The 16076-nt window shown below is 43.2% G+C and overlaps 1 protein-coding gene across 1 annotated transcript in view; it reads right to left on the minus strand.

Annotated features, from left to right (window-relative positions):
• The window catches only part of LOC144109514 (vesicular integral-membrane protein VIP36), a 49308-nt gene that overhangs the window by 29023 nt on the left and 4209 nt on the right, over nt 1-16076 (minus strand). Inside the window, exons 2-3 of the mRNA XM_077642341.1 lie at nt 10552-10667; nt 1807-1921 (exon numbers count right to left, since the gene is read on the minus strand). Of these exons, the coding sequence (XP_077498467.1) occupies nt 1807-1921; nt 10552-10667 (231 nt within the window). The remainder of the gene's footprint in view (nt 1-1806; nt 1922-10551; nt 10668-16076) is intronic.

The following is a 16076-nucleotide window of genomic DNA, read 5'->3' on the forward strand; positions in this document are numbered from 1 at the left end:
TTTATGGTGAAACTGGATGCGGGTGCTGAATCTGTACCAACCGTGCGCCTGTATTCATTCTCGTTCTTAAGTTTTTGCAGGGAAGCAGTGTCCCTCCCTTCAGCTAGAATACTACTTTGGAACCATTACAGACAGAGTTGTTTTAATGAAAGGAATAATCATGCACCCAATATTTATTTGAACTAAACGCCACGGCTCCAGAAAGCACAGTGTGCATTTGAAATATTGCCATGCTCATGCAAGATTTTCACTGCACTGGTTCAAAAATGGTGATTGGAGCGTGCTGTAAACGAAAAATACACAAAAGTGCAACGCGCGCTTTCACGTGACATGAACTGGCAGACGGGGAGAGCGGAGGAGGCTGGGGCGACAGGAGGAAATGCCGGGGTGAGTCGGGTGGCGGAAAGATCTAATAACATGGCTACTTTTGAAGGATAGTGGGGCTCTCACCACCAATGTGGTGAGGGCTCCTTGCCACTGGGGGTACCTTTTGCTAAAGCTGTCATCGTTGCATGCGTCTCCTCACATTTCCTCTGTCGGCAGCAATTGTGGCTCAGCTCGAGCCAGGCCCGTGTACTTTCCTTCTCAGTCTTCCTTCAGTCACAACAACAACTGCCACTCTATGAGGAAGTCCTTGCAAATGGCAACTTTGGGCCATGGCAGCCATATTTCTTCCAAGTCCGCCGGCACGGGACAAAGGAACACAGTACTTTGAAAACTTATCCAGTGATTCCACATTTGTGTTTTTGTTATGTTGCAAAGCTGCTTTGATTCTGTGCTGCTTTCCCCTCTTTTCTCTCAAAATGAGTGGAAGCCAATTGCAATTCACCACAGCTTTCAAGAAAAAAACAGCACACAGAAAAATTGGCCAGTGTAGAATGAAAAGCGGTTAGATCTTTTTTTACCAAGTATCGCTATCATGACTCCTCTACAGAACTATTAAGACCAGCTGGTATAAGGAGTCGAGCCAAACTACTGTGTCTACAGTGACACGAATAAGTACTTACTTCGGTCAGATACGTATAGTACCAAAAAAAAAAACACACCAAGCACTTAACTGAATACAGATTTTCACAACGACATATTCAAATCCTCCTTTTTCCCATGAGTAATCCGTGAAAGGAACAGCTTGCCTAGCGTTGCTGTCAACTGCGCATCACTCGAAGCTTTCATCGCCAACATAATGCTTTATTGTTTACACCGGGACACAGGCACGCTGCATTGTTGCTCTTTTTTTTTTCTTCCTTCATGATATCTTGATTTCGTTATCTGTCTTCTTCCCTTGATTCTGTTCCCCTTGATATTTGTCAGTAGTTGCTGTGTCTTATCGCTTGCTCCCTGAAAATGCAGCTTGCATACATTTTTATGATTTTAAATTTTTCTTCTGCTTTCATGTTCTTAATGTTCTAACAGGTCACTTACTCCTCTTTGTTTTAGCATTTGTATAATGAAGACAGTTAATACGTATTGCCTCGTCAGTTTGTTTCAAAGTATATTGTGTCCCTTCCCTGTAACGACCTCAAATAAGAGGCTAGCAGTATGTTCAAATAAATAAAGCAACAGATCTATTTTGCACTTGCAGAGTAAACCGTTGGGCTAAATGACCCACTTAAGCTCTGCCTCATGCAGAGAATTTTATTTCCATCCCACATGACAGGAAAGGAATTATACACGCAGAATGGAAGAAAGCGCTTATATCTGTGGCACAACAATGCTCCTGAGCCAGGTGCACACCTGCAAGGCTCACAAGCACATGCAAGCCATCCTGAAGGCTGAGATAAGCTGGAAATGTCGCCTCATACTTACCCAATTCCAAGGCCTCCTTTGCATACCAGATGGCAAAACCATCACCAAATAGGTCCTTTCCAGTGCCATGGACTTTGAAGTGAACGTGCATTTCCCAGTTTTTGGACCTGCATGGCTAGAACACAAACAGCGGACAAATAAACTTGCCCTCAGCCTAAAGGCGAGAATCTGCACTTTGGCTCTGGAACTGGCTAGGCTTTACATAGCACGGCACAAGAGGCCAATGTCCTTCCCGGTGGTCACATTTGTTGTTGCTCTCCACAGATGGAGGCACTTCCCGAGGAAAAACGACAAATCCTACTTATGCCATTCTCCAGTGAACCACATATGGGCAATAAACCTCTGCTCGGAGAGTGGCAGTGCCTCGGTGACCTAACTGCAATGTCTACTATCAAGAACACACACTGTGGCCTTTGGGAGGAACCTGTGAGCAAATCTGGGGTTGCAACTTTTTACAATGTATGGCGAAATTCTTATGAGCCCTTTCCACTCTGTCAGGTCCTGGTTTTTTCTTTAGTCCTTCAGTTTCTCAAATTTTTTGTGAACCGCTTGTGTAAGGTATGACAGTGCAACTTCTCTACCGGATATCGTTAGAAATTAGTGCATTAGTTATACACTTGACTCTCATTTAATACATCGAAGATAGCTAAAGAAGTGATCAAGCTGTCATCCCTAAGAAAGTCAGTTCACAGAAGTTTCCGCAAAAGGCGAAGGGAGCATGGAAGTGAAGGCGTGAAGAATTAACCCCTTAAAGGCCAATTAAATAAAAAAGTTCCGTTCCAAAATTGCTAAATTTTTTTATGACGTGAAATGCTTCAGTAACATGTTCAAAGCATAAAAATATTTACAGAAAATTTACGGCAGATAATCTTTTATTGGTCATTACTTGCCCCTCGTGTAATACTTCATACCTAAGGCCTTCGAGGTGCATTTGGAAATAAATAAACTCTTGAAATTCAAGAAAGTAAGAGTTGGCTAAGAATTGCCATGCAGAAAATGAAATATTCGTTCGTAGCTGCTTTAAAACTAGATGAGACCATTATCCGTGTAGTAGCATTCAAAGCATGGCACAGCGCAGAGGGCCTTCTGGCACCACCTGCACCAGATCCTCGTTTCCTTGCGGATGTTTTTCCCATTTGCATCTCGCTTCATGTAGCACACTACACAGCGGTATGTCTGTTCATTCTTCTTCTCTGTTGGTGGGATGTGCGAGGAAAAGTGGCACTGACGTCTTGGCCGCCTTTCTTCTTGGTATTGCCATTATTTGAGCACAGTCAAACCCACTTATAATAATACTGAAGTGCCGTGGAAATACCACTGTTATAACTGGGTTGGACCGAAAAAAAGAAAAGACGACGAACTTTAGAGCAAACATTGACAGGAAACATCAGGAGGGGTTTGATTGTTCTAATGGCTGTAAAACCTCGTTGATTCAAACTTCAGGGGCCCGGAAAGATGTTCAAATTATCGAATGGTCCTGAAAAACTAACAAGAACCGATTGCATCACGGTATATTTGTTTGGTGAAAGACTGGACAATGGTTGCTTGCTTTTGAGATGAGAACAGCACAATGATTTTTTTCATTTTTATAAATGCATTATTGCAAGCATACTGTCGGCAGCATCCAAGCAGAATTGCTCAAAAGTGGTAAGGGCCTCCCCGACAATGTTCACGGTGCGATGTACAAGCGCTGGAGCTCCACCGCTACTGCGTCACATCCCGCACAAGCGGCAGCGTAACGTGTGAGGAGGAGGGTAGATGTGTAGGCCAGTTGGTGAGACATGAAGGAGCTAGACACCGCAGCGGACACGGGACAGAGAAAGAAGACCGCCCTGTGTCTTCTTTCTCTGTCCCGTGTCTGCTGCGGTGTCTAGCTCCTTCATGTGTGAGGAGGCTTCACTGCACAAATGGCGAAAAGTATGCGACAAATGCGCAGTTTCGGCGCACTGGACGAATCTCTATATACACCCCGTCTTGCAGCAGCCGCGCCCAGATCTCATCACTCCATTTGACCCTCTTTCGCCACCTGCTGCATTTCACTTCCCTTGGGATAAACTCTCTTACCCGAAAGTAGCCATTAGTCCGGCGTAACCTGACCTAGCAGTGTCTATTTTCTTTTCATTACAGCTACCATCAACTCATGCTTGCTCACCGACTCATCCTGTTCTCTTCCCGTCTCTTAACGTTACACCTCTCATTTTATTTTCCATTGTTCGCTGTGCTGTCCCCAATTTAAGCTTAATCCTTTCCGTTAGTCTCCACGCTTTTGCCCCATCTGTGAGTGCTGGTAAGTTAAACCTGTCACGTATATTTTCCTCTGTAGATATAGTCCTAACTAAACTGCTATTCTTCACGTTAGTATGTACCAAATGCACTCAACCCCTGCCTAATTTTACTGTAGCCATTTTCCTCTCATAGACCGGATATGTGGTCACTACCTACATTTGATTTATGTATTCCCATGCACATCACCGCCCATCATAAATTGTTGGCCCTTCCCAGGCTGCTGAATCTTAGTTTCCTTCATATCAATCCTTAGCCCCACGACCCTGTTTTGAGCATTCAAGTCATCAGCGTACTGGGCATTACTCAGGTGTTCTTCACTAACATTTAGCCCAATTCTTCCATATCCAAGCTTCTTAATACCTCTTAGGAATTCGTGGGAATAGCACTGGAGAGACTGAGCCTCCTTGTTTGACAACCGTGATGATTTCATACGCCATGAGCCCAGTGCCGGCTGCGCTGCCTGTCGTCGCTTTGGCAAAGCAGCGATGGTGCTGCTCCCGCTGGCTTGCAGCTTGCCGTTGCCTTGTTACTGCTGTCCGCTGACCTTCTGCTTACACGTCTCCCTCTGAAACTCTATATAATTGCATGTGCCGCCATATGCAGGCTTTAAGAAATGAAGTGATAATTGGACAAGCATGTTATTAATGTCAGAGGTGGGTTTAGGCTTGGAAATTTTGATTTTCCTTCCTGCAGAATTCAGGTGCTCTGCTTTGTTTACGATGTGAATTGCAACCGAATCCAAAGTAAATATCGTGGGAAAAAAAATTGTTCCAAGGATGTGATGAATTTTGCCTATCCTTACCTTGGTTTTCTTTTACGCATTAAGAGCATTATGTTAAACATAGTACAAAACTCCTAACCATGTCCTAACCGTGCAGTACACGGCAGTAGCGAGCTTCATTGGTTGCCATGCGTGACACGGGATGTTTGCATTTTGTGCTGCCTATTTACCTCTGTCATGTACTGCACCGTTGTGCTTCTGGCTCGTTCCTGCGTGCTGTATTAAATCGATAATTTATCTTTACAACAAGCAGATGTCGTTCCAATTCTGCTAACATAGGCTTCACTACAACACTTGTGCACGATTCTGCAAATGTTATCAGACGCTGCTCCGCAGCTCAGAAGGTAAGCATGATACTTCAGAGTGTACCAATCTGCTTGCAATACTATTGTTTGCAGAATACAAATACTTTTAAAAGATACTGATCTCGTTTTGTTATTCGGCGTTAAATGTTGTAATGTTTTTTTTTTAGTGAGGGAGAAATGGTGTAAATAAATGCGAGGTGTAATATCCCAAAACTGCACCTGGACTGTGAAGGATGCCGCAGCAGAGGGTTCCGGATTAACTTCGAACATCCGAGGTTCTTCAACATGCACTGACATTGTGCTCCGCGGGAATTCTTTTGCGTTCCGCTTCCGTCAAAATGATGTCACCGAGGTCAGGATTTGATCCCATTACTCTGGACTCGGTAGCCACTGGTGAGCGGGCATCTTTTGCGCTATGTCCACGGCTTTTTGAGCGGGTGCACAATGCGTGTTCGCGTTTCAGGGGCTCTCTCCACACCTCGCATGGTTGAACTAGGCGTGTTGCAGGGCTCTGTTTTGTCACGCTTTCTGTTTAATGTGTTGACGTCGGTGGTGAAATGCCAAAGCTTCCAAGCAACCAAGGCGAGTAATTTTTTCAGCCCTGTTGGCTCCATCAGAAACAGTGTTATTTTCCTAAGTGTAAACGAAAAACACTGAGTTCTCCAGCTATCATTTTGCTAATAGGGAGAAATTGAACATCAAGAGCCCAGCGTACATACTGACCAAATTTCTGACCATGTAGACTAATGTTCCCAAATCACAATTGATGACATGTGTCAGGTGAAAATCGACCACTCTGTGCAGCTGCTACTTTTTTCTTCAACCAAGAAATGCTGAGTGAGAAAGGTTTACAGCATGCATTACGCCGACAGTATTACCTGTAGTGAAGTAGTTAAGAGTCCAAAAAGTTATCATCTAAAACTGTATATTTTAAAACGTATGCCTTATTACATTTTTTTTTTCGATATTGTGTCTCTTGCTAGTGTGTCAATCAAATGAAAACAAATAGCTACCATGGTAGCTCAGTGGTTATGGCGCTCGGCTGCTGACCCGAAAGACGCGGGTTCAATCTCGGCAGTGGTGGTTGAATTTCGACAGAGGCGAAATTCTGAAAGCCCGTGTACTGTGCGATGTCAGTGCAACAACCCCTGCTGGTCGAAATTTCCAGAGCCCTTCGCTACGGCGTCCCTCATAGCCAGAGTCGCTTTAGGACGTTAAGCCCTATAAACAAACAAATGAAATCAAACGACAGCATACATGACCTCAAGTTCCCATCGCGAACCAACTGCCAAGCCACAAGCTGCTTGCTACATGCTCGCGGCAATCAAAACTAATATACTGAAGCTGAAATTGGCTTACTACAATATTTTCGGAAAACTGGGCTGTGATTCTGTATTATTTAACGCAATGTGTTCTCTTCTGAAAAGCAAATGCAACTAGAAAATAAGAGCTAGACAATTTCATGTCTTAACATTCTAATGAGTTTTTTTTTCTTTTACTGAAAATTATCGTATGAAGAGGCTTTGGCATTACCAAAGCGAGAGTTATTTCCGGGCCGGGTAGGTCAGTTTCTTCACGCTCCGGCTGGGCCCAGGCCTATATTGGAAAAACCAGGCCTGGTGGGTAACTGAAGAGGCTGCCAGGCTCGGGCCGGGCCCGGGTCAATAATTATGGCCGGTGCAGTGCTCTAACATATGCATCAACACCAATTCAGTCTCCTTACAAGCTTATGAAATCAGATTGCTAAAAAACAGCTGATGAAATGCAATTTCTCCGTAATCTACAATGTTTCTTCTTTGCTGCGGTCATGAATGTGCATGCGCTCACTGCCTGCGTTCTAAATCGATGCAACGAGTGCGAGTTTCAATAAACTTATTTGGAGTTGGCACCCGTCCATCATGTTCTTGTCTGAAAAAAGCAGCGCTGAATTACTTTCCTAGAAACAATGCATAATCAACTAGCCTGGCAAAGTGTTTTAATAAAACTTTATTCGCAGATGACTCCATGAGGCACATACCAATGTTCATCTTTGGCTGAAGGCGCGGCACATACAAGAACACGAGGAAGGTAGCAATGTGTTCAAAGCGGCATCCATATTTCTCCGTACATCCAAAATGGCCGACACAACACTAAGTGAGTCTGAGTGTATGACAGATTTTCAATAGAGTAAATTGCTGGGCTAGTTGGTTCATAATGTGCAATGGTGGAACCAGCGAATTGAACGCAGGACAAGAGGAAGTAGGCACACACACAACAATGCTGGACTTACAGCTGATTTATTGCGAGGAATTCAGTTTCTCTCACCTAGTCAAAGTGTGCGCGTGTGCAGGAAGCATGTAAAAATGTGGCTGAATTCCTCGCAATAAATCAGTTGTCAGTCCAGCATTGTTGTGTGTGTGCCTACTTCCTCTTGTCCTGCGTCCATTTCGCTGGTTCCACCATTGCGCATACAGATTTTGTTATTCTGTTTTCTAAAATCTTATCTACAGCCGTGAGGATCGCGAATGCTTCAGCAGTGAAGATAGTCATGTCTTTGTTTATGGTTTTGGTTGCAGAGAACTGTAGCGTCTACAGCAAAATGTGTTTGTAAATAGCACATAAAGTTGGATGTCGTGACATTTTATGGTGGGACGAGTAAGTAGCTTGTATTTTTGCATGCTCTCTGTTCAAATCATTGTGAATGATGCAATTCACCGTTCGGAATGTGTCAATAGGTTAATGTAGAAATTGCACACCAATCTTCTTTGTCATAACCGAAGAAAAAGTGCTGCGGTGGACGTCCACAGTGGTGCCTTAATTCTGAAAATACCGAAGTAGCATTTTCTGCCCTCTATGCACCGTTTTTTCGGGCAAGTGCAGTACGAAATCGGCTTATTGCTGTTGAAAACCATGCTTTTACAAGGACGACTCCAGCATGGAAGCGTTGTTCATGAAAACAGGCCATGGAGAAACACCTCCATCGAAGCGCAGCCGACCATGCAATGAAGACCAATTGATGGTCACACAGAAGCCTCACAACGCTGAGCCGCTGCCAACAAACACAGCACGCTATGATCAGTGCTTAAAGTCAGCGGGGCCACGTTGGCTCTTAGACCCGCACCAGTATTCACAAGCGATCTGGATCCCCCATGCCTAGAATGTAGAGACTGCATGAATCCGAAGCAAGCAGTAATTTTTTATTCTCAGTGTTGGTCGGCACATTTCTTCTCTATCATTTTAAAAATTTTGCTGTTTACTTTTCAGCAAGAATCATTAACACGTTTTTCAAAACCCGAGATGGATAAAAATACAAAGTTGGCAGCACTACACAAGAGGTGGATGAAAAAGGGAAACCCGTGCCCCCACACCATGAGTCAGTCCTGACGCTCAGCTCCAAAGTAACACAATGAGCACATTGGTAGAGCGTGGGGATAGTTTGTTTCACGTCTGTGACATAAATTGCGCAAACAACGACCTAAAATGATTTCTTCGCTTTGTAAAAAACCATATGTAAAACAGGCCGCTTTGTCTCTCTTCCTCTCCACCTGTTATCGAGACCCCCATTGATGCAGCCAGACTTTAAGCACTGGATATGATGGAAGCAACCATTGGCCCAAACAAAATTCACCATGGCGCAGACGCAAAGGCTGCACATACAAGAGCCACGTTCAGTGCTGGAAATTCGGAATTTTCTTTTGTCTGACATCACAGAATAACAGTTTTTATGTTTCATAAGCCATGAACTAAAGAATATTTCTCTGAAGCATATATTCTCAGAACTAAACATTTGTCCATGTCTAATGGACAGTTAGAGAAAGGGAAGAAAATGTTCGTGTTTACCTTCATGCAGCAGCTTTGAAGTGCTATGTCCACAAATATGGACGCTGATAAAATGTGCTCAAATATGAAAATTCTTGCGTAACTTTTTAAAATTCACTTATGCTTGGTCTACTGACCGAGATTTATGGGAAGAAAAAAATTTTCCTCTAAGCAGATTTAATTGGCGCCTGAAGGGGATATCCAGTTTCCAAAGAATCGGGCATGATACTAGACTCAAAAGTGAGGATCGCATGGTTAGTTAGAATCTCCTGGTCATTTTGTTGGATTCTGATTCTCTGGACAGCGATCATAAGGTGTGTCTTGAGCCCTTCACGGATTTCTGCTTTTATTAAGTGCAGCAGGTCTTTTCATATAACTCCGCTACAGTTACAGCTGTTTTGCATTCATGAAAAGATGCTAAGTTTGACAGTTTGTTCAGTTGGTGCTTGCCTCTCAGTTCCAGCAGCAAGTCACTGGTAGCTATTACCGTGGCCCTGTAGCCTGGACCAAGGACTTTGGTCAGACATTTTACTACTAGAAAGGGTGAAACTTTGCATGCTGACATTTTCATTGTCTTAAAGTATCACGATACTTTGGAAAGAATTTGTTAGCTGGATCCACAAAAATGAAATACTTGTTCAGTGCGCCCTAGAGGGACTCTCAGATTTTTGTAAGGAGGAAGGAACAGCCACACTACATTAGTGGCAGTGATGCTAGCCACCCACCATCGAGCCCAACTAGCGGATGTAGCATGACGGGAATAGGTCTTCATACGCTAGCTATACATAACCATATATGGAATAACCGAAGTAGGCTACCTCACACAAGGTTAACTTTAGCTGCTAGGAAGAGGAGGAGATCAACAAAGGCAGCTTCCCCCAGTTGGCTCAGCCCAGGCCTGCCTTAAAGGATCAAACATTCGGCATCTGCTCAACCAACAGTATTCCCTTTTCTCTGGATATAGCTAGTTAGATGAGGGTGTGCCCGGGAACCCATGGTGTTACAACTTACATCTGCATATTACAGATGCCCCTACAGGGAGCTGCAAGGGCATGCAGGACCAACATTTCGGCCTCTGTCAATGTTCCTGGCAGTAGTCTAGAATATTGGGCCAGTTTGAAAACAGCTTGATGCAAACAAGACAACGCGCGCATCAATGTTCGACTGAACATTTATTCAGGCCGTCACCCAGACCAAGAAATGCACATCCCATTCAAACAAGTCTAGAATATTAGGCCGGTTTGAAAACAGCTTGATGCAAACACAAGACAACGCGCGTATCAATGTTCGACTGAACATTTATTCAGGCCGTCACCCAGACCAAGAAATGCACATCCCATTCAAACAATGCCAGGGACTAGTGTAGCAGCATAAATTTTACACAGCAAGCAGCTTCACAGATGTGTTGGCCCAGTTGGCGACACGTCTGGAAAACAGCACAGCACAAACGCCTCTTTGTCCTTTGTGTATGAGCCATATATGCTGCTGTGTGTCTGCTGAATACTTTTTTCCACATATACAGCCATCTATTTAACACATCTGCACAAACCAAGAAGAAAGGCAGATGCCACTCACCATGTTGTTCCAAATAGCACCTTTGGCACTCTGCTGATCAGGTGTCAATCGAATATATGAACTTGTCACCATTGTGTGACCTAAGAAGTCCCAATTTGGAATAGTCATGCCTGCCCCTGTGAAGAGAGAAAAAAGAAATATGCTGCTGTCCTTGTTATACCAGGATGCAAGTAAACAAAACATATACTCCAAATGAGCAGCCATGAGTCCACCAACATGTGCAATCATGCACTAACTCAAGCAAGCCCTACTTTAATCAAGGCCAAATGAAATTTTTTGTAAGTGCAGTCATGTAACTGATGGGCAACATGGACTGACATGATGGACCTCCATCCAGTCAGTTGTAAGTCAGTGCTATGTTATGTCCTTTCCTTGTCCTTTTGCCACCAAGAAACAGCTATTGCAAAAACAGCCACACCTGGCTAGAAAAAATCTGCTCGTCAAACTTGAGAAGCAGCCGACATGAACAGCTCTGCATTGCAACCTGCAGCTTCTATTCTATTCCTCACACTTGCACTCAAGCCAGTGCAGCCACCAATCGTGACAGTGGTAAAAAACAAATTGCAAGTGGCAGCAGTCCACTAGTGGACAACATACTGTACATAGACATGAGAGCATGGGTGCCGCCTTCGACAACTGCCGCACACCAATGCTCTCCTGAAAAGCACCATTTCGGCTTTTGTGTCAGCACAAAAGCCTCGTGCGGATGCATGAACACTTTTTGAGCAGTCGTTTGATACAGGCTGTGTACCTGATGACTGTAAAGATGGCAAGGTAATTCCTCTACACTAACTATCGTCCAATATCGCTCACCGGCATTCTGTGTAAGACGATAGAACACATCACCTTCTTGCAATTATTTTAAAGCTAATTTTTTCGAGTAATTTTCAGCATGATTTCTGAAAAACATTCTCCAGCGAGATCCAGCTTTCATGTTTTGACGAAGGGTCGCTGGCAGACTCAGTATTTCTGGCATTATGTAAAGCTTTCGATCATGAATGACTTAACATTAAACTGAGCAGATTGAATGTTACCGTGCTTTCACGGCTGCACTCTTTTCTAACTAACCGATCTCAATTCCTAACGGCAAATAATACTGTCTCTTAGTTCCCTACTTGATTCTGGTGTGCCTCAGGGTTCAGTCTTGGGACCTCTGCTTTTCCTCATAAATGACTTGCCAGCAAACCTTAGTTCATCAACTTGTCTCTTTGCGGATGAGTGTGTTGTCTATCGTAAAATTAACAATGAATGTGACGTCTCTATCTTACAATCAGATATTAACACCATTTCCGAACGTCACCAATGTTGGAATATGAATCTCAACATTAAGAAGTGTAAGCATATGCGTTTAAGAAGTGTAAGCATATGCGTCACCTGTGTCAGCACAACAGCTCCTAGGTACTGCCTCTTCTTACAAATATTTAGGTGTTCATGCAACTAGTAACTTGTCATGGAAACTGCATGTCCATCACGTAGTTAATAATGCTAATTATACACTTGGCTACCTTAGAAGAACCTTTTCATGTTTCCCAAGCGCACTAGAACTTCTATACAAAACTTTGGTTCGTCCAAAACAGGAATATGGAGCTTCTGTCTGGGACCCAGGCGTCGTTTCACTCATCACTGAACTGGAAAGTGCAGAATTGCACACACAGCTTTTCACATAGCTGTCACTAACCTTTGTAGCACTGATCTTTCATTTTTGCTGTCGTTTCTCAGTTTTTCTTTTGTTTTTAACACATTTATTGCTTTGTTGGATTGCTGCTGATTTTGTACTTTGCAATCGTAAATACTTAGTTTATATTGACCATTTAGTTTTGTGTTATATTTTTGCTGTTTTGTGTTTTATACTGTTTCGATTCACCTACTCCCCTCTGTAATGCCCTTAAGGTAAATAAATAAATAACTGACCAATTCACTCTTTCTTCTGGATGCCAACTCAACCTCAATGTACTGACAAGCCAGTTTTCTTCTTGAATTCAGCATCAAACGCTCCTGGTGGACCATGAAATTTATGCCCAAGTTGTGTATATATTAAGCTTGCTTTCCAGGGATCAGTATTTCAGCCACAAAAGGAATGTCAATGTGAAAAATGTAGTCACAGACAAGTTTCCAGGATCCATATTTGTGGGAAAAAAAATTCTGCTTGGTTAGCAAAAGCAAGTCAATGAAAAGCACAGAAGCAGGAGGGGACACATTCTTCATCATCTGGAACAATACCAGCTAACTGGCTGGGGAGGCTATGCAGGAAAAAAAAATTTTGACGCGAATTTGCATCCTGCAAACGTTTACCCATGACTGTACAATTGAAAATGCGCAGGCGTGTGATGGCAGACTTGTTGCTCACACATTTTAACAGCCGTTTACTTTCTTGGCTCCAAAGAAAAGTTATGCAAGCTGCTAAAAGGCCAGGTTAACTGCTCTGCCATGTTCAACAAGGATTTAGAGAAAATGAGTCCGAGAACTTTACACCAGCATGCAAAGATGTAGTCAAATCTTACATCATGCGAAGTGGACACCTTCACTTTCGCAATTTCGCAAAAAATTGCATTTGGATCCCCGCAGAAAGTAGCTTAATTTTGTGGAACCTCGCTAACTGTAAGCAAACTTTCCTGTTGGAAGCAGTACAAAAACGTTTTTTTGGCTCATGTAATTTCACAGCAAACAAATTACAAACTTAGTTGAAAACTTTATGCATTCCAATAAAGGTAGTATTTAGGTTTATACCCGTCACACGGGCACTTGTAAGGCCTTAGAAATTAAGGTCCTTTGCCCCAAAGGCGCGTGACGCACATCTACACGGCAAAGCGTCGAGACCTTTGTGATAAAGGTCCGTAGCAATAAAGGTGGCCGTCAGCAGCCTTAATGTTGCTTAAAGGAGCAACCCAGACGGCAGCGCCAGCTAGTGAGCTCAAAGAATAAAAAATTGACGCAATTTTTAGTTTTGAAACCGTAAAAAAAATGTCTAATTTATGTTATTTAATGGTTAATTTGGCGTTACAGTGCAATTAACCGTAGGGGAGGCTATGACTAAAGACATTCACACTGCTAAGAAAGGACTTGAACGCTTTTCAGCAGCCGCATTGACACACGTGCTTGCGCATCTCGCTTTGCTGTTTTTTCTTCGTTTGCTCTTTGTTGTGTGCGTGCTTTGAGTTTGCTTGTGTGCACAAAGACACAAGCAACAAAGCACGCTTCTCGAACACGACGAAGAGCCGAACAAAAAAGTGCGCCTACCGTGGTCGGACCGAGAATGATAAAAAAAAAAGAAAATTTGTTTCAAAATATCCGTTTCTCACCGTCAGAACGCTCGTTTATTATCGTGATAGCTACTTTTTCCAACATAAACGAAAGCACTCTTAGCTGAATTGCTACTGTCTGCTTTAATTTCATAATGTTACTAGCGCCGCTTCACACACAGCGGTGACTTTTGGCATTCACGGAGGCCGCGTTCTAGCTCCCTTGGATTTTCCGTGTAGCAGCGTCGCTGCTCCTTTTCGGTTTTCCTCCTTTAGTGCAATAAGACAACTTTACGGCAAAGGCCGAGAAGAAGTCCCGTGTGACAGGGGTATTAGACTTATAGGGTTTGACGTCCCAAAGCGACTTAGGCTATTAGGGACTCCGGCAGTATTTAGGACAAGGAGCAAACACTTGGGGATAAAATTTTTCACAGTGTTAACCTGTCGTTTTTACTATCGTTGGACAGAATTTGTACTTCTAGAACAGTCAGATAAGTTTTAATTAGGCGTTAAAATTATCTGAAATTTGAAAAATTCAAAAACAAGCGGACTTTGACGGAAATGAAAAAAAAAACCCATCCCAATTTTCCCCGAAAGACCTTTAGTAATCTGGTAATTCCAGATCACTAAAAAGTGTTCCATTATATTGTTTTAAACTACAAAAACAAACACTTAATGCCGACCGTATTTCATTCAGTTACCATTAGAACTGAGAACTGAAAGCTGTTCCAAGAGGTATTACGAGGCAGCTGACTGATGGAAAAGACTCAAAAGCTCAGCAATTTTTCAAATTTCATTTTTTCTACAAAATGGACCTTGTCGAACTGTACACCCACGCTTGTAAAAACACCAAGGAGACCTAATAGTGAAAGACAAAAAAAAGGTGAATGGTTCATTAGTATGCAAGCACGCAATTAACAAGGTATGTAGGTGCACCGTTTTAGTTTGCTGGCACCTGAAGCAAATGGGACTCGTGCGTCCTACTTTTCTACAAAGGAATAACAGAAATCCTGTCACTGACCACATCAAGAAGAAACAATTGCTGATATTTTAAAAACTGTACAGGTTTCTGGGTCAAGTGGCTCAAGTCCAAAAAATATAATGCAAAGAACCCTTCAGTCCTGTTAAGGGTGTCATTAATGGTTAGGGCACGGTGAAAGCATAGGAGAGGTGTTGTGTAGGGTGCACATTTTGGTCACTCGCTGACAGATGGCATGGAAGTTGAGAGGCCTACGATGGCGCTTCTCGCAGTTTTCACAAAGCGTTTTTCCCCGACCATGTTGATATGACCTTGAAATGGGAAGGAAGTGATCCGTGCCCTGCTGCATGATGTCGTACACCTTTTCTGTTGCGGAGCTCTCAGTCTGTTCAGCTAGAAAAGCGCTGAGCAAGTGCACTCTGCACAGAGCTACCCCAAGGAGCAACCACAAATGATACATCTGTGAAAGGCATTTGAGAGAAAGCAACCGTTGGGGTGCGTTCGAGGTTAATTTATTTCTTGACGCACTACTCAAAGAAGTCCGTGTTGGGTTGGGGCCGATCTTGCTTCGCCACTGAACTGGTGCAATATAGAAGCAAGAAAGAGATATAGCATATGAAAAAAATTTAGGGGAGCTTGCTCTTGCCAATTTCTTGTATTACAACTATTAAGGTACCTTCTAAACGACTGCGAATCCAAACATTTTTCAGCATACAGCAACTTTCATCAAGCTCAGGCTTTTTTCTTCATTCAGTCAACTGGCTAGAACTCGAAATTACCACCAATCTCAGTGCAATATCTGCAATCCCACTTACGATTTAGTCAAACCTGCCAGAAGGAAACTGCTGAGTTCAAGCTGGAAAACGGTGCACCTTTTCGTATACACGGTGCATACATAATCCCACAACACACAAGCTTATTTATTTCTGCAAGGTTAAAGTCCGACGTAACACTGTGCTCTTAGTCTGTGAAGGAACTGAATTCACATTTCAACGAAGCTGTTCAGATCCTAAGGAGGATGCATATTTGAACATCATCTGCAGAGCGTGGCGCAAAACGTGCACAATATGCTTGCCACCTGGATGGCCTTCATCCAGCTGCCTATGATATTCTTCCACCTTGGGTTAGGGTAAGTAATGAATCCACGACAGCTTGTATGAGCAACGATAGCATAGTACAGAACAACACAGATTATAAAAGGGCAGTACTGTATCTCCTGACGGACTGCAATGTGAGCACTGGCCACAGCAATGTTGCAAACAGAATTCAAGGTAGTACCACTAAGCAGAATTCTTACTTGCATTGGA

Source organism: Amblyomma americanum, chromosome 1 (assembly GCF_052857255.1).
Source record: "Amblyomma americanum isolate KBUSLIRL-KWMA chromosome 1, ASM5285725v1, whole genome shotgun sequence".
Lineage (NCBI taxonomy): Eukaryota > Metazoa > Arthropoda > Arachnida > Ixodida > Ixodidae > Amblyomma > Amblyomma americanum.